General features: G+C 44.7%; 1 protein-coding gene across 17 annotated transcripts in view; it reads left to right on the top strand.

The window, feature by feature from the left end:
* Window positions 1-21676, top strand: part of macf1a (microtubule actin crosslinking factor 1a) — a 238281-nt gene that overhangs the window by 167021 nt on the left and 49584 nt on the right. For all 17 annotated transcript variants that reach the window (XM_039605406.1, XM_039605412.1, XM_039605413.1 and 14 more), the window contains 17 exons: window positions 229-352; window positions 459-658; window positions 807-1124; window positions 1221-1387; window positions 2808-2964; window positions 3067-3178; window positions 4023-4085; window positions 4591-4829; window positions 4967-5096; window positions 6178-6377; window positions 6801-7028; window positions 7116-7392; window positions 7611-8203; window positions 8320-8508; window positions 8588-8794; window positions 10061-10378; window positions 10481-10663. In XM_039605406.1, coding sequence (XP_039461340.1) covers window positions 229-352; window positions 459-658; window positions 807-1124; window positions 1221-1387; window positions 2808-2964; window positions 3067-3178; window positions 4023-4085; window positions 4591-4829; window positions 4967-5096; window positions 6178-6377; window positions 6801-7028; window positions 7116-7392; window positions 7611-8203; window positions 8320-8508; window positions 8588-8794; window positions 10061-10378; window positions 10481-10663 — 3705 coding nt within the window. The remainder of the gene's footprint in view (window positions 1-228; window positions 353-458; window positions 659-806; window positions 1125-1220; window positions 1388-2807; window positions 2965-3066; window positions 3179-4022; window positions 4086-4590; window positions 4830-4966; window positions 5097-6177; window positions 6378-6800; window positions 7029-7115; window positions 7393-7610; window positions 8204-8319; window positions 8509-8587; window positions 8795-10060; window positions 10379-10480; window positions 10664-21676) is intronic.

Raw genomic sequence — 21676 nt, forward strand, 5'->3', positions numbered from 1 at the left:
ACCAACACCTGCATTAATGAACACAAAATGACAGAGAAAAGAGAAAATATGCAATTGAGACACGGTCAATAACATGGTCTAGTTTGCAGTCTTCATTCTATAGCTGTATATCATGCAAAGAAATTATGAAAAACATTAATTTAATTTTTCAGATAACGAAAAAAGGCTGTAATATTTATGAGGATTATAGGAAATATTTATGGGTTTTATGGGTATCTCTACTTCCAGCTGCTTCAGGATGAGCTGGCAGAGCGCTCGGTGCAGCTGGAGAAGGTGAAGAGGGCAGGAAGAGATCTGGTCAGCACAGATGAATCTCCTTCCCTGAAAGCTGTTGACATCCTGTGTGCTGCAGGTGATTTAATCTGCCAAACACGTCGACTTCAGTTATAATCACAGACCACGGAGCCTTTATTTGGGCTCTTTCACAGCTTGACTTGTTTCGCACCCTTTCTCTTTAGATGGCTTGGAGAAGAGATTCGACTCCCTTTCCACATCTGTCTCAGAACGGGCCGAGCAGCTGCAGACAGCTGTGGCCCAATCTGTCAGCGTCCAGGAGGGCCTCAAGGGTCTGCTGAGCTGGTTGGACAAACTGGCTCTGAGCCCTGGTCCAATTGAACCCACTGCACAGGCAGTACAGGATGCCCTTACTCAGAACCAGGTGGGATAATTACCAAAAGAAAAATGCAGAATTTTTTCACAAAGTATAAAACATCTGAAAAAGATTGCCTGAATTTTGTCGGTTTATAGTTACAATAAATCTCCATCCTACTCTAAAAGGACCTTCTTTTTTCGTCTTTCTTGTTCAGAAACTTCGGCAGGAATTACTCTCCCGGCAGGGCAGTGTGGACGCAACACGAGACTCTGTTTCCAAACTGCTTCACACCTCAGACGCCTCCACAGCTTCAGGCCTTCAGGGGAGTTTAGAAGATCTGACTCAGCGCTTCACTGCAGCACAGGCCAGCCAGGCTGAGAGGGAAGCTGAGCTTAAAGGGCTGCTGCCCAAGCTGGAGAGCTACGAGCGGCTGTGGTCAGACCTCCAGGTCTTCACCCAGAGCCGAGTGAAGGCTCTGAGTCCTGTCGGTCAACCGGACCGCAGCGTGGACGACTACAGGCAAACCATTGAGGTTAGCAGGGTCGACAGATTTTCATTAATAGGTCAGTGGATTGGTCATACCGTGGCTCCGTCCAACATTTTTGTCTGTGTGTGTGTGTTTTCTCAGGAGGTCCGATCGGAGCTGGAACAGGAAGCCGGGCAGCTGAAATCCTTCTGCAACCTTGGCACCGAGCTCAGCCAATCAAAAGCCTTCAGTAACACTCAAAGCTTATTGGACAATGTCAAAGGGGTGACTGATGAATTCAACCAACTGGAAGAAAATGTAAACGAAAGGTAAAAACACCAATATGAAAAATGCATTTTCAGGTTGTGCGGCTGTAAATGTGAATGAGGAACAATTGTTTTTAAAGGGACCCAAACTGTGTTGTAAGGAAAGAGTTCATGCTCACAAGGGTTTTGTTGTTTTGGTTTGTTTGTTTGTTTTTTGAGTAATAAAAATCATAGAAAACAGAAACTTTTACACCTAATGTCCCTTTAAATTTAGATAACTTGGTTATTTAAGACTTTTTTTATAACAGTATAATGTAGAATTCATGTGTGCAAGTTTCCTAAAAGAGGATGATGCAGCTCCTGTCTCATCAGTTGCCAGGTTCACTATAAAATACACAAGAGGGCACCAGATACAAATCTGTGAACAGTGTCATGGCTCCTTTGTTTACCATTTGCTCCCAGATGTGTGAAACATGTCAGCCCGTTCTAAACTTACCTCAAATGAGATGAATTCAGAGCAAACCTAGGATGTGGTTTGATTCGTCTAAGATTGAGTTTTATCTACTTTTAAAACACTTACTGTCTGTGTGGAGAGCTTTCCAAATTTTGATTTCTAAATTTGTAACCTTCATGAGGCACCGGTTGCTATGCCTACAAGGCCTGACGTTGTATCAGTGAGCAGCCACACTTAAAGCCTGTCAGCAGGGGGTTGGGAATTTATAAATACCATCAGTCTGGTGCAGATTTATTGGATTATAGTTCAGTTTGGTGGGGCAGTCAGCCTGCTGTAAAATCAACCATAAATCAACATATTATCTCTAATTTTATAGTGGCTAAACGGCACTCATACGACGTACTGTAGGATGTGGGGGTTTGTTTTAATCTTACGTGATGTTTCTCAGTACTGTGGTACCAAGTACAGTACTGCGTCTGTGTATGTGAGCCTACTGTATTCAAATGAGTGTGAACTGATGTGTTGACCGGGGTACTAATATAAGCAGAGTTCACATGGCTCATTGTCCGTCCTATAAACTGCCCGCTCAGATAACTCCCAGCCTCGAATCCCGAGGGAGAGAAAATAGCAGCGTGATAATGATACTGCTCCATGCCAGACGTCTTCTCAGAGCTGTTTTGTCTGCAGGCAGTCAGCACTTTTCCAGCTTTAGCCCGACACAGATCACATACGCAGAGAGGGAGGTCAAGGCTGTGTTAATGCTGCCTCCAGGCCAGCGTGGACCTTGGCTGGTTCATGTCAGCAGTGTTTTGTCTGGGCATTTTTCTTTCTTTAAAAAATTACAGTGGGTAACTGTTTATACAGTAATGGATCACATGATTACTTTACATTAAAATGAAAATTTAAAAATGTGTTTTTAAGCAGAACTTTCCCTGCTCTGGTTCTCCGTACGTTCTCTGGTCTCTGTCTACGACTTGTTTTCTTCACATTGTCGTCTTCCTTCCTCATCGTCTGTTTTTCCACACACAGGTTTGCTGCCATTCAGGCCTGCGAGCAACAGCTGCTCCAGTTCCGCGGCCTCTCCGGCTCCCTCGTCAGGTGGCTTCAGACAGCACAGGACCAGCTGCCCTCCAAAGAGGCCAACCTCAACACCGAGGGCCTGCAGAGGAGAGTTCAGCAGCTTAAGGTTAATTAATTTGGTAGTAAATTATTCATACAGTGTGAATCATGGGAAAAAAATATATCCATGCTACTTGAAATGACTCCTTAAAATGCTTTATGACTTCAGGACTTGTTGAACGACTGGGAGTCGCAGGGATCCCGAGTTCAAGAGCTGAACAAGACGGGCTCGGAGCTGGAATCGCTCATCATCGATATCACCGCTCCTCAGACCAAAACGGGTAAGAACGAGGATGCAGAAGCTGCCAATCAATAAGCACTCTCACACTCTGCTTCAGTTTAAATGACTTTGTTTACGCATGAGAGCGCTTTTAAGTGAGAATTACAGATGGTGTGGGCGGGAGGGGGGAAAATCATCAGAGGATTTATAAAGTAATTTGACCTGAGGTAAACAGATATGAAAAACAAATCACGAATTAAGAACTGCAGGAAGGCGACGATAAAAACAACAAATGTAATGAATCTGCATTAATAATCAGACCTGTCGCGGTACATTCCTGTGATACAGCTAAGCTACGACGGCACGTTTAAATAATGAAGGAAACAGGGAGCGCTGCCAACTTCTAAAACAGTTTGTTACCTGCAGACTTTGCAGTGAAATCCAGCAAAACCACAAACTAAATCCCAGACTTTTCCAGTTATTTTCTCCAGCTTTGGACCACATCAGAAACATTTGTATCCACTCACTTCTAGGTGTTCTGCCCTCTGGTTACGTGGTTGGATATTCTTGTATACACATCTTAATAGTTAAATCAAATAAAACCAAAACAGCAGTAGGCGAATGCAGTGAGTATTTATCTTGCTGTGTGTTACACACATTAGATTCCTGTGTCATGTTCAGACTGTCTTTTTCTCCAAAGTCTGTCTCTCAGCATTCCTCACTTCCTCCCGAGCATCCTGTGCTGATATTGTTTGTGCGCTGGCAGATGTTTTTGGTACTGTTGAGCACCTGTGTCTGAGCCTTTTTTCAAACCCGTTGGTTCATCGCTCGCCACGTTGATGTTTGTGCGACGGTGTTTGCATGAGCATGTTGTACTCAGTCAGCTGTGTGTGTTTTTCTCCCAGGTGCTCCTCACATCAATGGCTCAGCAGGTCCCAGCAGTGTCAATGGCATTCACACCTGTAAAGGTGAGCTCTCCCTCCAGCTCGCTCTCTGTCCTTTTTCTCCATCAAGCCCGACTTAACCGTGTGGTGTCTTTTCACTCGCTGTTTATTATATAACATCTCAGCAGCACGCGTATTCACAAAGGCCAGCGAGACGCCGCTGCACAACCTTTATGTAGTCAGAAGCAGCAGACCCCACGTGGTTAAAATGAGTGTCTAACATGAACCTCAGAGAGTTGACCACCACCTATGTTAGTGGTGCTTTTAGAGAGTGTTCTCTGTTTTACCCTTTCCTGTGCCCCCACTCTGTCCTGTCACTGCTGTCCATCCAAAACATGGCAGGTATATTTATTACATTTAGAAAAATACTAGTGTCTCCACTGCTTCACTCCAAAGTTTCTCTTTATGTACAGTTATGGGTCTTCTTAGCCTTTTGCTCTGAGATTTTGCTTGTTTGCTGGTTTTCTCTGTTCTGGTGTATCCAGGGTTTTCTAATGTGTTCAGTGTTTATGCCTTTTTTGGCCCTCAGATCTGACAGAGCTCCAGGTAGCAGTGTCTGATGTGAACAGTCGATATGACGCTTTGGGCGGGGAGTTAAAGGAGCGTCTTGGTCAGCAGCAGGCCTCGCTGGAGTTGAGGCAGAAGGCCAGGCAGGGCACAGAAGAGCTCAAGAGCTGGCTGACAGACAGAGAGCAAAGCCTGAAACAGGCACAGACCGCCTCTCCCTCCAAACCGGAGGTGGTACGAGCTCAGGCCCAGGAGAACAAGGTAAAGGATAGACTCTGATGCTTTGTGGTGCCTTTTTTTCCTTTGGTAAAGACGCAACAAAGTCATCTGTTGTCTGTTATAACCAAGTTTTGTTTGCTTTATTGCTTTGATATGCAGACGTTGTTTTTCTTCTGCAGGCCCTGCTGTCAGAATTGGCCGAGCACTCGGGAAAGGTGGAGGAGCTGAAGAGCACGCTGAGGAAACTGATTGCTGAAAACCCCGATTCACCAGAAGCAGACACCTGGAGACAACAGCTGCAAGAGATAGGTAAGCACTGCAGGTGACGGCGGAAAAGATGATGTAGGACTGGTCAACCATCTAGTATGGAGACGAGAGACAGGAACGGCTGAGCTTAGCTTAGTTTTAAAATAATGTGATGGTAGTGTTTCCGTTGGATGAAAAAAAATGTATGAAGGATGCTCAATGAGTTGCCAAATATGCACTTACCTGTGCAGTACAGCCCAAGTAAATCGTGTGTGTGGGAAACGGGAATGAGCACTGTACTGCGCAGTACTTTTGGAGAGATCCATTATGAAAACGATACACTGTGTCAAAGCCTGAGCGATTCACGCAGAGGAGATGCAAGTCAGTGACGCAGAGAACAAACACTGCCTGAGGGGCTTGACACAAAGAAACGCTGATTTAGAGAAATGTGATTTGTGATACCCGTAGCAGTCAGGGAGTTTATGTTCCCTCATGTCAAGTTTGATAAATTTGAGAAGACAATAAGAAGCAGATAAAAATGCAGAGGACTGTAGATGCAGACTGTGCTGGAAACGTGATCTTTCCAGACTTCTTTAAACGGCCTTAAAAGATGACGGGTTGTTTTTTTTTACTTAGTTGAAAACGGCTCTGAAGGAAACTTGCACGTTACTTCAGAATTTGTAATAACTTTTATATTAGATGACGAGAAGGTGAAATCAATACTATCCAGGGAGAGAGTGGGAAGCGTTCCTGTCGGAGCTGTTTGTTCACTCGAATACTTGATATTTTTACCAGGGCCTCCTATGAGCGAGCAGAGACAGAAATATGTAAGGTGAAATCCAAGAAGGGGGCCTTTATATTTCATATTTCATAAAGTCTTTTCAAAGCCATGTGGACCGAGTACACGCACACACACGCACTGCAGGATGCCCAGAACATGAGTCAGTGAAGGAGACAGAAGAGGTAGGAGGGGCAGGGGAAGAAAAATCTAATATGACTGAGCTGTAATGTTGCACAGCTAAATGAAAAAATATTCCCTAAACAATCTGTTCCCTTTGGTTAGTTTTTAGATGAGGAATATACAAACACGTTTATCAACAGTTTGAGTGAAGTTTTCTCACGTCTGCTTTGATTACTTCCTCAGACTCCCGCTGGCAAACGGCTAATCAGACCGCGGCTCAGAGGCAGACTGAGCTCGAGACGTGCGCTGATAGGCTGGGCAGCTTCGCCTCAGCGGCTAATCAGCTGGGTCCTTGGCTGAGGGAGAAGGAGCTGATGATGAGCGTTCTGGGACCCCTGAGCATCGACCCCAACATGCTCAACACTCAGAAACAACAAGTACAGGTATGTTTACCTTATAAAGCTGGAAGTACTGTTCGCCATGTGGTCCTATGTGCAAATTTCTCTTCATCTTCTGGTTCGTTGATTTAATAGGTTGAAGTTTGCCCGTGGTAAACTGTGATAGACAGATCACCTGCCAAGTATTTTTGAAAGTGCCAGCTCTTTTCGCAACAGTTTACACAGACAAGTTCCCAGATGGTTCTGTCTAACAAACCATCTGCTGTGTCAGGTTACAAGTACGTGGCAGAAAATGTGAAAAGAATTAAAGCACTGAGTAGGTGATATTCAATAAAAATCCACCACAAGAAAAAGTGTTTTTTTCTGCAGACTTTAATTTCTTTTAAAGACAGATTCTATGTTTTTGATATCAGCAGGTTACTTCACTGAATTTGTAATGATGCCTTTGATCTTTCCTCTTTCCTTCAGTTCATGCTGCGGGAGTTTGAGACGCGGCGGCCACAGTTTGACCAGCTGACTCAGTCAGCTGAGGGCATCCTCTCCCAGACCGGTGACTCTGCTCAGGACCCCAAGGACCTGGCAGAGGTGCGTTCTGAACTGGGCTCCATCTCCCAGCAGTGGGAGGACCTAACGAGCAAACTGACACAGAGGTCAAACCACATCGATCAGGCCCAAGGAACCAGCGAACGGTACCAGGTAAGACTGAGACTAGTCGAGAGGTTTCAGCAGAATCTTGAGTCAGATTCCTCATGTGATGGTAACCATTTCTAATCTCCCGTCCAGGCCTTGCTCCGAGAGCTTTCTTCCAGTCTCTCTGCTCTGAGTGAGAGGTTAGATGCTCAGGCCTCACTGAGCGCTCAACCCGAGGCACTGAAACGCCGCCTGCAGGAAACCGGAGAGATCCGATCTGAGCTGGAGAGAAGGCGGACCGAGGTTGCCGAGGCGGAGAAACTCTGTCAGGAGCTGAGCGCCATCGTGGCTGAACCCTACCTGAAAGAAGAGCTGAGCAAACGACTGGAGAGTGTCAGCGGGCCGCTCAAGAGTTTGGAGGAGCGTGCAGGTATGTGGAGTTTATGTGGCACATTGAATGATTATCATTACTATTTTACAATTTTTATTATTATTATGGTTAATAATTGCTGATTGCAAAAAACTGCTACTAACTAACTCACTGATAAATACATCAGAACCTTTTGAAGCCCTTTTTGTCGTTTTTATTTGAAGTACTTGTTTGGTGTTTGTTTCTAATTCCTCATGCTCCGCTTTTCTTTCCTTTAGCTGACGGTCTGTCTCAGCTCCAGGCTGCCCTGTCGTCCACCCAGCAGTTCCAGCAGATGTTTGAGGAGTTGCGCTCCTGGCTTGACAAGCAGACAGATCCTAGAGAATCATCAACCGTCGCCCTGCCCTGTCAGCCGGAGGCCATTCGCTCCCTGCTGGCAGAGACAGATGAGCTCCAGCGTGGGCTTGCCAGTCAGCGAGGCTCCTACGAGCTGATCCAGGCTGAGGGAGCGTCGCTCCTCGCCACTCTACCAGCAGACGAGCGCTCAGCCCTGCAGGCCCGTCTGACCTCCTTGAGACAGGACTGGGAGGGCCTGAACCACAGGATCTCAGACCGGGAAGCAAAACTGAAAAACACTCTGAACAAAGCAGAAACTTACCAGCAGCACAAGGCTGAGTTGATACCGTGGTTAGCAGACTGCGAAGGGAAAGAAAAAGAGCTACAACCATCACTTGACTCATCTGCCCTGGATGAAGCCTTGCAGAAAGCACGAAATCTGTCCCTGGACATCGAGAGACGACAACCTCTACTTGAAGCCTTTAATGCTGCATCTGATCAGTTACTGGAGCAGTGCTGCATCGGGGAGGAAGAGGTATGGATTGAAATATGGAGACTGATAAATCCATTCATCTGATTGGCGATGCAAGATTAAACTGTATGAAAAAATGTAAAGTTCAGTAAATGATAAACGCACTTGTTTTTTTGTAGGTACGTGATGAGAAGGCTCAGCTGAACCGCAGGGTAGATGGACTGGGCGAAAGCCTCCATAATCGCACAGCTCAGCTGGAGGAGCTGGCCAGCCGCCTGAAGGAGTTTGAAGAAGGTAGACAGGCAGTGGAGAGGAGACTGGAGGCTGCCAAGCACCAAATCGAGGTTCAGGAGGCTCTAGGACCTCAGGTACTAAAAAGCATTGATCGTTAACCTTCACACATTTGTTACTGCCAGCAGTGACCACATCGCCTCCTTTCACATTCAGGCATGCAGTGCCAAAAGCCTGGAGAGGTTGAGAAGTCAGCAGGAGAGTTTGAGATCCTTGCAGCCTCAGGTGGTCTACCTGAGAGACCTGGCTCAGGGGCTGGTGCAGGATGCACCCCAGACACCAGGAGGCAGCACAGAGGGAACACGGAGACTCCAGGAGCAGGCCAAAGATGCAGAGAAAGAGTATGAAGATGTTACTGACAAGGTGGGGAGCAGGGTCATTGTAATTAAAAAGGGAGGGGGGTTGTTAAAGTTTCTTTAAAGTACTCGGGCATCAGATACATCTGTGTTTATCACAAAGGATGAACTTCCTCCTCGCTGATTACCTGTACGTGGCCTGTAATTGTCTAAAATATACTTGACGCACATATTAAAGTGCCAAATCTGCCACCCGGGAACATGCTTTGGTAAAACAGCAGGATGTGACAAAGGGGCAGTGATGAAAGGAGCCATAAAAGTTGATGAAACCCAACCAGCAATTTTTGCAATCTGGACTGAAGACATGTTTAACCACCGGACGAATGATTTATTCCAAGGGTCATTGTGTGAGAGGGTGTCTGATCTAGTGAGTGTGTCAGTGAACTGAGGGAGAGCAGAACAGCTATAGCTGTCAGAGGAGTTTGGTGTTAATGTTATAGTAGTGATGCTGTGTATGGTCGGTGTGGACATTCAGCACTTTGTCACAGTTTGAAATGTAAACCAGAGCGTTCAGAATTCAGCGCCCATAACGTTGCATCTTATTTCTGCAATCCAGCTTCCATATATTCCATTTAAGGTCACAACTAGCACACGACTTCTCACTGTATACAGTATCGAAGCCATCAGGCTATGCTAAGATGTTTTACTTACCTTTTTTTTTTAAACTATCGATCTGATGACATTGCTGCCGAGGAAACAGTTCTGCGGTGCTTTGGGCAATGATGGAGATAGATAATGCTTCTACTGTCGCTTCCTTGCACCTACACAGACTAAATCTATTTATACTCTCTGCTGTGTTGCATCATTTTCTGGTTTGGTTACATGTTGTTCTCTAGCTTTGAGCTGTTGCTTTGGACAGAAAATATTACCACACAGGCTCCTCTCTGTCTGATTAATTTGTGGTTTGAACAAGCAGTCTTCTGTTCTAAGCTGATATCATTACTGGGTCTCTATTCTTATTAAATTTCTGGTTCTCGTTGGTTGCTTTTGTTGCTTTTTTAAAAAAAGAAAATATTTCCCAAAAAGTAGTCACTGCACTGAAAAACAAAAAAGTCGTCTTACTCTTTCTGCCCTTTCATTTTTGATGTTTTCTGGTTTATCGCTTCAGAGAAAAGAGATTTTATGTCAGTAAAACAGTGCGTGGGGAGATGGTCTTTCAATTTTAAGGCAGATGCTGCTGTATTTTTAAAACTCTTTAAAGTGTGTTGTTAAATTCATGCATTTTAAGGTAAAGTACAATCGTAGTTAAATACTTGTTATCCTCCTCCATTAGATCGAGCAGTGCTGTTCCTCCCTGGAGTCACGGCTGCAGGGCGTCGGCGAGGTCCAGGCTCACGTGCGGGACGTCTTCTCACGTCTCGCCGACCTTGATGATGAACTGGACTCCTTCAGTCCCGTTGGACGCGACGCGGACTCCTTGGCCTCTCAGGCCGACGCCCTGAAGGGCTTCCTCTCCCGTCTGGCCAACCTCAGGACTGAGCTGGAGGGCCACGCGTCAGAGTGTACCACCATGCTGCGGCGCGAAGGCTCCTCTCCCGACCTCCTCGCACTCAGGAGGGAGACGGAGGCTTTGAGCCGCCAGGCCGGCAAGGTGAGTGAAGAGGGAGCTGATGTGATGGAGGATATCTTGACTCGGTGGTGGCTTTGTTAAATGTTAGTAACAAACCCTTGATTTGTGTTTTCTGCTCTCTAGCTGAGTGAACGCGGCCAGGCCAGGTTGGACCAAATCGAGGATGCTGCGGACCGTGTTCGTGATTTCTACAGGCTGGTGGCTGAGCTGCAAGGCCTGCTGGGAAGAGCAGAAGAGAATCTGAATGCGCAGGGCCTGGTTGGCACAGAGGTGGAGATGATTAAGCAGCAGCTGCAGGAGTTCAAGGTAGGACTCACTGGTTATTACGTGTGCAGTCTGTGTGTGTGTCTGTGAAAGCAGCGAGTTTGCAGCCCCTGAATTTGTTGTCACTGAATGTTTTGAGGTTTTTCAACAAGGAATCAGATTTGCAGTACTTTGTACCAAATCTTCTTTTTTCCTTATTACATTCAGCTTGATTGTGTGATTTCCATGGTTCGTTGTTATGACTACAGTATATGTATGATTATGAGAAGACAAGAGTTTATCATCGGCTCAGGCGGGTATTGTGTCTGCTCGTGGACGACATGCAAGAATCTAAAATAGCTCCGGGTGAACGGGTTGTTCGTGTGTGTTTCTCCCTTCTCATGATGCCATTGAAATGAATTTGCACAGATACACAGCGGCTCTTCAGCGTAACATGAGCTTTGATTTAGAGCTGTGTGTGTGTGAGTGAGTTATGAATAGTGACATTCAATATGTGTCTCTGAGGGGGTCTGTATCTGTGCTCTTCCTCTTGCTCATCTCTCTAGAGACCATGAGGCACATGGATGGGGGTGAATGAGTGTGTGTGTGTGTGTGTGTGTGTGTGTGTGTATGGGGGACTCCTGTTGTGCATCAGGACTCGGACACGGCGATTAGCTGAGTCACATGTCTCTTTGAAACGCCTGACACGCTGCTGAATCACGCAGCTCCTATTCTTTTAAGGATAGTTGTGGTTCTGTCAACATTTCCAGCCAATACGTGAACGCACTCTCCCTCTCTCAAATACACACTTATGACACCCCTCCCTCCACGTGATGTTCAAGCCCCGCCCAGCTAGCGTTTCGACCTCGTTAGCCTTGTCACTGCGGTGATGGAAAATGATCTAAATTTGATGCTGAGGCAAAACGAGTCTATTTTTTCCTTTTCTTGTGGTTGAGACGAGCTTGGGTACTGTAAACACAAGGAATGGCCGTACTGTCCGTGTTTGTGCTGCTCCTTTTACCTCAAGGATTTGAGGCGTTTGAGGACACATTTCCCAGCGTGAGTCTTCGGTGGTAGTCTGGGCTTTACATAAACTTTCTAAACCATATAAATACAGCTTGCACTACACAGAGAGTGCGGTTTTAAGTTTATAACATACAACATTAGATACTGAGAGACTGCTAGCCACCACAGAACCACCCAGCTTCAGACTTCAATCAAACCAACATTTGATCAAATATTTCAAATCCTGTGTTGCAAATTTACAGTTTACTGGTTTAACAATTACTAAGAGGCTGGAGCTGAAAGATTAGAAAAGAAAAATAAATCAAATGACACATTTGCTGAGTAGAAATTAATCTGCCTGTAAAATTACTGGAAGGAGTCCTGAAGACGTGACCTGTGTAAGAAGTTTATTTTGTCCTGTTAACAGCCCATAACCCAAAGTTTCTTTATTTACACGACACAAACACAGCACATTCTTTTCAAGTTGCTTCACAACTTCAATCGACAGCCGACTTATTGTGGCAGAAGACTGAACTGAAGGAAAATAAATACTTTAGGATCTGACTGTTTACACGCCGCATGTTTACAGTGAGGTATTAACCTAAATAATGAAATCCTTAATACTGTATGTACTGTAAGTTGTCACTAAGACGTAACTGTTTACAGCTCGTTCTGCATTTAAAGAAAAAAATCCCGCTGGGAGAAACTCCTGGCACCTCCAGTGTTCGGTTCACAGGCCTAGGCTAGTCTTTCAGTCTGACTTCTCTCGTTAACGAGTACATTTTCTTGACATGATGTAATATCCTGTCCACTTTAGACAACTATGTGAGAGCTCAGGAGTAGTATGCAACGAGTCCCACGCGCAGTCAGTGCATTTTCTGCCATCTGCAGCTTGTGGCGCTCCAGGAAGGTCCTGCTTTTTCAGGATGATCGATGACTCGCGTAATACGAGCGCTAATCACTTTTTTGCACACGACAGATTTAGTCTGAGTCGTCCTCGTCCCCTTGAGAGCGATCATCTCCGCTGTTGTCGAGATGCGTGGGTGGATCAAAGAAGAGTTTTTACTCATTTCATGTGACTCTTTGTTCCTGTTTCTCTTCATCCTCACTTCGGCTTTTTAAACCTCTGCGCCTTTCTTGTTTTCTTCCATCCTAATTTGATTATTCGGATATATTGAAACATCTTAATTTCCGGTGCGCCTCCTTCTTGGCCTACTAACCTTTCTTTGTGTGCGTTTCTGGGTTTTTCTCTCTTCTTCCCCCTCACCGGGCTCTTAATGAGAGCGAGCCGAGGGAATGTGTAGCAGAGAACAAACAAATAGAGGAGATAAAGAGCTGCTGAAAGAAGAAGGGAAGGATGAGAGGAGAGATCCAGATAAATAGGCTACACTTGAAAAACGGAGCCACATCAAAGAGCCTGAAGCTCCGTTAAATATTTTGCACTTGAATTAATCATGTTAGCGAGCAGATCTGCAGGTGTACTAATGCGCCATATGACTGGGAGTAATTAGGTCAAAGCAATATTTCAGTGTTTACAAGGTTTAAAGAGGAGACTGATATTATTTTTTATCAAATAAAACATACTTTATGTTAATAATAAGCAGCTTTTCCAGCATATTTCATTTTGATGCAGAAAAGAAATCGCTTAATAAAATTTTAGCCCTTAAATGAGTTTACACAAGCACGCATCATACGCATGTTGACAAGAAAAAATGGTTTTTAATTAAATACAGTGAAAGTATTATCTAATGTTCAATTTATTTGTGGATTACGCTTTTTTTACGCTATTTTCCCCTGTTTAGTAAATCTGGCCCTCGGTATCTTCCTTATAATGTCTATACACATTTCATTGTTCTCAGATGATGAAGCAAAGCTGCAGCATCGGTCAAACTCAATCTGGGATCAAATAAAGAAACATACATACAGCTACATAACTTGACACAAGACAATAAAATGCCCATACCGCCTTAAAAAGCCACACTCATGGCTGTAGGCCTGATAAATGGTCTACTCTATTTGCTACAGTGTGAAATTGCAGCATTTCAGCTGTTAAGTGAAACAAAAGCAGTCAAATATAAGTGAAATATCCCATCGTGTGTCTGTATATGTTATTTAAGAGGTAAATAGTTTGTGTTGTGTTATTTTTCAGTGATGAAGACCTTTCCTCTATTAAAGCTGTGAACTGTGAGCCGAGGTGCAGACAGACTGCAAAAATATCACAGGCAGAATGTATAATAGCTACTGTCTGCAGGGTATGTAGAGCATGGAGAAATGGTCTGTCACTCTATCTGGGGGCAGGGGGGGTATTTATAGGAGGGCACCGAAGAGAGGATAGCAGGGGGGATATTGTGAAGAATCGAGAAAAAGACAAACTATCAGTCAAACGGGGAAAGAAAGCAGAGCGGGATCAGCGGGCCGGATTACAGATACACAGGGAAAGATGAGGAATAATGTGATAGACGGTTTACGTTGCTCTGGTCTTCTGTCTGACCCCGTTTTGACTTTTTTCATTTTTTTTTCTTGGTAGCTGAAGTATTTATTGTCCGGTGTCCTCTAATAGTCTTGAGATGAGAGAATGTCTTTCGTCCACTGTCGTGAACCAACCCTCCTGGTTTTGTTGTTTTTCCCCTCCACCTCTCTCTCTGTTTCACTCTCTCTGTAACCGATCCAGCCCGGCTCATTTCAAACCTAAACATGTCTGTCTGGCTCTAAAACAGACCGGGCCACCCCTCTCCCCTCTCTTCATCCCCCTTCCCCTCCCCCAACAGACCCCTTTTCCAATCCAGAGAGATGATGTCATGCCAATGCTTAAAAAGACCAGTGGGCTCAAGATGAGGTGTGTGTGTGTGTGTGTGTGTGTGTGTGTGTGCGTGTGCGTGTGTGTGTGTGTGTAGGCTAGCCAGGGGATGATGGGGTCATGGGAGTGGGTGGTGATGTTGTCAGATTAGTGTTTAAAGTTCCCAACAGTGATCTCACAGAGACTTACTGAGTCAATGAGGGTGTGAGAGAGCAGTCTCCTTCTGCTCTTTGTCTCTTTATTAGCATTCCTGTTACACTGCGATTTATTCAAGACACTCCGAGCCTCGGAAACATCATTTTGTTCTTAGATAAACATCTCAAAGTTTGGCTGTGAGAAACTGAAAGTGAGCAGATGTCACTGACTGAAAAATGTGATGTTTAATGTAAAAGTTTTTTGGCAGGGGTTGAAAATCCAAGAAACCGCCACCTCGATGTCACCCACGGGTTTACGAAGCCTCATTTTGAATCTTGATTTTAGAATTTTGACCTTCACTATGTTGTTATATCAGACCAAGAAGTGCTAATGTGTGAGCTAGGTCATCAAGCTCCATCACTAGACTGTATGGGCACATCACACATACACACATACCTGTTAATTAAGTAACAAATAAATAAAATACTAGTCTTTAACTATAACCAGGGCACAAACTTCTTGAACAGACTGTTCAGTTCATTAAAACCATAAATTGGGCTGAGAGGTCGAGTTTAGTAACTGAGTTAACAGAGAAAGCAGACACGCCCCTAATGAGGATGTCTTAATAATAATTAGGGCAGGTGAGTGTTAAGAAATCCCATGCAGAGTTGTCATGATGGAAAAAAGTAGCTTTAAAGACCAAATCTTTTTTTATATATGAGACTTGCTGAAAGCTGTGCATTTTAATACGAGTCGGCCTCAAGTGGCCACTAGAAGAACTGCAGCTTTAATACTTTGTTTTGCTAATTTTTCAGCCCAAAAGCTTGTGTATATCTCTTAAATCAAGAAGCCAGTAGCAGCTTTGTTCGGGTAAGCAGTGCTAAAAGCTAACATCAGCGTACTACTGATGTTTACCATTTTTACTGTCTCAGTATTCTTAAAATAGCTAATCAGAACGAGACATTAGTTTTCTCATGAAACACATTATTGGACTTTGACCTGATTATCGTGCCAGATGAAAAAAGGGAGGCTAACAAAAGTTAATGCAGTTCATTTATCAGTGGGTGCATAAATGTTTGCCCTTTGTCCAAGTCTATTCAAAAGGTTCCAGTAAATCATAAAACGTTGCAGTCTGGTCTATGTGTTCGTTCTCAGATCCTTGTTGCATTGGCACTGATTTAATAATATGCCTTTAAGAGAACATGTACGATGTAATGAGCCGGCAGTGCTGCTGGCTGCCTGGCTCTCTGTTTCCCAGCAAGAGTTTTGCCATTTATCATGTACATGTTTATACTTGGCCATCCTGTCTTCACATATGCGCTACCGTGGAATCTGTGTTTGTATTTAGGGTTGCTCTGTGGCCTGATGAGAGGTGTGTGTGCACTGCGCATCAGAGGATGCTTCTAATTCCAGTCTTTTTCGGGTTGCAACCGGAATCTCAGCTGTCTGCTCACCCCACCCTCACACACAAGTACGCACACACGCACATCAGGGTGTGGCTTCAACATCTCTCTGCATGCCCAGGCTCCCCTCGTCCCTAAGCAGCTGACATAGTCTCTGGGTGGGATGAGAAGGCGCGCGCACATATTCACACTGGTGATTTAGCAGAGGGGCGTTAGGAGGCTCTAAACCCATAGCTGCAGATGGACATTCCTGGGAAGGGCTGGTTAGTCTGGGTGACATCGGCACAGCAGGCATCTGTGTCTCCTTGTGTGCACACGTTTTTGTGAAAATCCCAGTTCTAAATCATGCCTGCACACCTCCTCTGTCTTCACCCCTTCCATATCCTCCTCCCTCACACCTTTTTCCTCCTCTCCGCTGTGTCAGCCTCCTTCGTCTCTCCTCTCCACCTCGCCATGCGCTAGTTTTCAGTCCTCCAAGAATCTGCAAGCCTGTGACTCACCGTCCTTCCCCGCACCGACTGTGTCAGCAGCTATTTAATGATGGGTGTAGAAGTCGAGCCAAACTGGGCCAGTAGCTCACTGGTCGTCATTTGGCCCATGCTGTGAAGCTGGAACATGGCCTATTTTCACCTATAAGGTTGTTTGCGCATTTAGTCCTTTATCCTTCGGTAAGCAGCAGTAAGATGGATGCAGATATTGAGCCTTTCAGTGCCCCAAATGCTGTGCTGTCCGGTTAGTCATACATTCCAAGATAAAACTTCATGGGAAGATTTTTTTTGACTTTCACATATTTATGATTGTGTAATTTCTTTGTAATTTAACCAGCTAACCATGACTCTTGAGAGAAAAGCAAACTTCTTTTGCACTACAAGAACAGTGGTAACATTACTAATACACTGACAAATACACAGAGTCAGCGTACAAATATAAAGGTGTAATATAAAAACTTATTATTAATGTTAAAGCTAAAAAAACCTGAGGCATCAAAACAAGTCCTGATCAAAAGCAGGAGCAGTGAAGTCACCTTCAGTGGATTCAGTGAAAACCATTTAGGTGATTAATTGCACTTAATCTGACAAATGGAAAACATATGATACTAATAGAGTGAATCCAGCCGATGCTCCCAACTTTATATTTTTGAAGCTTTTGAAGTCTAATGGAACTGAAAAGTTTGTGTGCTGTCAGAAGAGTTCAGTGTGTCAGAACCCAGTAACCCTCCCATGACTCCCCGCCTAATCCAAGTCATACATCATCTGGACGGCAACTCTGTTTACTGGCTCTCTGAATTTTCCTGGACTACTTTCTGTCTCTCTGATCTCTTTCTGTCTGCATATTCGTGTCTAATGCGAGTGTGTGAGTCTGTGTGTAAGATAGAGACAGATTCAGTGTGTGTCTGAGGTCACGACTCTTATTTTTTTTTCTGCTGCATTTTCTTTTTGTCCCTCTAAGAGGCCGATTGGATCAAAGTAATATGATTTACCCGAGTCGTTCGGCTGAACCTTTCTATAACACACACACATTTACACAGATCTTTCACTTCAGTATACATCTGCGAATGACTGAGAAAGTGAGCGACTGTTTTGTCTTGAGCCTGTATGATCAAAATATGTCTGGGATGGTGTGAGTTAACGCATATATCCGTGTGTGTGTCTTGGCCTCCCTCCTCTCAGGTCCTATATTGTTTCAGCTGTTGTGAATTAGAAAGGCATGCCACGGCTCAGCCCGGTTTTCTCACTCTCGCCTTTTTCCTCGCTCTTTCTCTCAGTTCAGAGAAATTCGACTGAATACTGACATAAATATTTTCACAAAACTTGTCCAACAGGACCTGATAAGATGGAACTCGATATCATTCTCTCTCCAAATACTGAGCATAATAAAATAAACATAATAAAGCTGAATAATGCTGTAGGTCAAGCCAAGATGGACTTCCTTGACACTTGAAAATGTTTAGAAAAGAATTAGTGTAACATTTATTCTTATGACCTCTGCACCAAATATCGAGGCATTAAAGCTAACAGTGTAATATAATATTTGCTCAACTTTATAGACACGTTTCAGACCAACGTATACAGCCTTTCAAACAACTTGTCTTTTTTTTTCAAAAAAGGTCTTGCTCATATCAGCAAACCATTTTCTTCATGGGTTACAGCAGCAATGCCAAAAATAAAAGAAACAAACTGTCGTTTTGAGTCAGATTGTGAGATTTGATGTGAAACACAGCAGATCTGTGCAGCTTTTACCCAGAAGTTGGTGCCATGCTGGTTTCCTAGACAAAAAGCTTTCATTTTTGTGTTATCACAGTAAATAAGATCTGTGTGTGGCGTGGAAAAAGTTATTGGTGTTTGCCGGCTTTTTCCAGCAACGTGATCTTTACAAACTGATGCAGCTTTGATGATTTTTGAAGTGGAGCAAAAGCAAAACGCACAAACTCTATGGTCTCATTTAGCGACTGGTACAACAAAGACATTCTCAGGGACACAGAAAAGCTTCTAAATTCACAAGTTATGCATTTGCTTTCTTTGTTATATTTCACTGTTTTATGCTGTAGAATAAAAGCTGTGTCATTTCTGAACCTTGCATTAACTGTACTGTATTTTCAGACTATAAGGCGCACTTAAAATCCTTTAATTTTCTCAAAAATCGACAGTGCTCCTTATAATCCAATGCGCCTTATGTATGTATTCTGGTTCTGCTTACTGACCTCAAACCGATTTTGTGTGGTACACGGTGCTCAAAAATCTGTCAAAAAATGTTTTAGTATGACTTTGGTAAGTTATGAAGCCGCACCGCTTGATGGATTGTCGGAGCATTACGGCTACTGTAGTCAGGAGCCTCGCGGAGTAATCTGGGTCCAAAACTCCGTCCGCGTCAGGTCCCAAATGAACACTGTGTAAATTCTTTCATCTTTAATAAAACGATCAGCGTTGCTGCTTTACCAGGTGTAACAACTAAGTTTAACATCCAGGCATCCATGAAAACAGAATTTAATACATTTAACGGAGTTAGAAGTTAGCAGGAAGTTAGCTCGCTAGCTTCCACCTAAACATGATATGTAATGCTGGTTGTTTACCTTTTGCTTATTGCAACTGTCATCCGCCTTATGATGGCATATAATAAACAATAAATAAATGCCGTGGCTGAGAGCAAACACACTGAATGAGGGACTTTTGGGGCTGAAGTGTGGAGGGTGGTGTAAGATCCCAGTGCGAGTCAGGTGTGTGAACGTGGATGTGTGGGAGGAGGAAGAGGCTCAAACAAAAACAGCAGAGGAGGCATGGCAGAAAGAAAAGGGGGATGACCTCTGGATTCGACCCCTCGGCAGGCTGCCTCACAGATGCTGGGGGGGGGTGAGAGAGAGAAACATGAGGTCACAGAAAACGGAGGATCTGCCTATTTTTACACCCTAAAACTGATCAAATGGTGTAATCCACCTCAGAGAGCTGACCTCCAAAGTGTTTATAATGTGGAAACTCCTTCCTGCATTAATCGCACATGGACGCTAAACTCCATGTGTAGCATAGACTGCTGGCTGCCAGCTGAATGAAAACACACTGCAGGGTTTGGCTGGGGGAGAGTGTGAAGTTCTTGTTTTCCTAAAAGAGTGTGTGTGTGTGTGTGTGTGTGTGTGTGTGTGTGTGTGTGTGTGTGTGTGTGTGTGTGTGTGTGTGCGTGTGTGTGTGTGTGTGTGTGTGTGTGCGTGCGCGTGTGTGCGTGTGTGCGTGTGTGCGCGCGCGTGCACATGCAGGCTAATATACCGTTAAATTGAAATGCACACAAGCAGCTGCCTACCTGCAACACACACAAAGCAAATCAGCCCCGAAAATCTGCAAAGTTTCAAACTACCATTATGACCATCATTGGTGTGTTTATGTGATTGGCAGCTGCGTTTATTGAAGTTGTTGAGCGCGATGGTGGATGTGCGTGCCTGTTTTTACTCAGAGGTGTGCGTGGTGTCTTTGTATGTGGATCCGGGTCCTCTTTGTGTCTCTCTCTCTCTCTGACTGAGGAAGCTTGAGAACAATAAATGCTTTCACATGCACACAGGCAGGTGAAACGCTCTGCTAGTTAATATAAAACTACCCCTGAGAGTTGGAAAAAGGGAGGGTGATGGAGATGGCATTAACTTTTTTTTCCTGCTACCAGGTTACTACAGAGGGGGAGGGAGATTGAAAAGCAAGATGTTGACGAGGAAAATGACATTAAATGGCAGCGGTTTGAAGAGACGGATTATAGATTTACTTTGGCTCGTGAAGGAGGAGGGAGAGGGAAAAAAATATTTTCCTGTCGACAGGTGTTCCCCCAAGAGCAAATAAACGACCCAGAAAAGTCAATAATACATACTTTATGCCCTCCACCTGTGTTTGTGTTAATGTCACTTAGCCACACTAAGTGGTTTCAAGCCTCTAGGTGCAGACAAAGGCAGTGTGAGCCTTTCACTCGAAAAGCAGGCCATTTAGTGCACACTGCACCTCGGTAAAGTTTGCACCACAGGATCGGCCCTGGGGAAAATTAAAGCCCTAATCCTTACGCTCTTCTACTCCTCTGCGCCTCTAAACAGCCTCGCTTCTGCTCGTCCCATCAACTGTGTGACTGTTAAACTAGCTGAGACTACTGAGGAATGAGTGGAAATCATAGTAAGGCAGGGGAGCGCAAGTGGATCTGCAGAGGACTTGACTAATCAAATTTGATCTTTAACCAATCCAGGGGGGCACGGGTGGAGGCACAGACAATGCGGCCTGTCAGTATTCAATGAGGTAAAGAGGGGGTAGGGTTAATTTAAATGAATAAATTAAACTAGCCTAATCTACTTATCAGTCCCTCATCGTCCTTTTTGGCTCCTCCGCTCTTCATTTTTTGTTTTTATTTTTCCCCTCAGTGCCTGTCCTTCCTCCTCTCCTGGTAGCTGGCCCACATCTGCGAATGCTTGGCTTTAAACCTTGTTGTGGTCTGTGTAGAGGGGATTGTCAGTTAGCCGTGGGTCACGCGAGATTTTGCGAGCTCTGCATGCATGCGCGCGCGTGTGGGTGTGTGTAGCGAACTCTGTGACAAACCCCTTTTGTTTCTATAAAGACGTTTGCCTTGGACGCGGCAATGACAGCTGCAGGGCAACTGACAGAGAGGGGGTGGGTATTTGGAGGGAGGGCAGTTAAAAAGAAAGAGTGGAGTATTTAGCATATTTGACATGCAAGCCACGGGTTGATCTGTGCAACAGTTGAGAATGAGGGAGCTGTGAGGCGTTGCAAGCCAGTGGAGTAAGCTAGAGAGAAAGAAAAGTAGGCTTCCCTCGATTCAGATCAGCTGCCAGGCTGCTTTAAACAAACAGTTGTGCTGAAAAAGGAGGACGAACCGGAGAATGAGGAGGAGGACGAGAACCACCACAACTGGCACTGAGCAGCCTGTAACTTTGGATGAGGAGAAGCAAAACAAAGTGGCTTAAAGTTCTCTGCCTCTGGCCTGGGGCTGCATGTTGCCATGTTAGCTGGTATCCCCCTTCTGACTGAGTGGGTGGCTGCTCGGTGGTTTAGTGCTGCATCCTGAAGAAGCAGACAGCAGCCCCCTCCTCCCCCTCCTCCTCCTCCTCCTCTCCTGTTTTTTTTGTGCATGGCCCCTTTTCCTCTTGGCCCCTTGGTGTCTCCCTGACACACACACACACACACACACACACACACACACACACACACACACACACTCCTCTGCCGTGTTGGGTTTCAGTGAAGGCGCAGACGGGGAATGCAC

The sequence above is a fragment of the Oreochromis aureus genome, linkage group 22, assembly GCF_013358895.1.
Source record: "Oreochromis aureus strain Israel breed Guangdong linkage group 22, ZZ_aureus, whole genome shotgun sequence".
NCBI classification, from domain to species: Eukaryota; Metazoa; Chordata; class Actinopteri; order Cichliformes; family Cichlidae; genus Oreochromis; species Oreochromis aureus.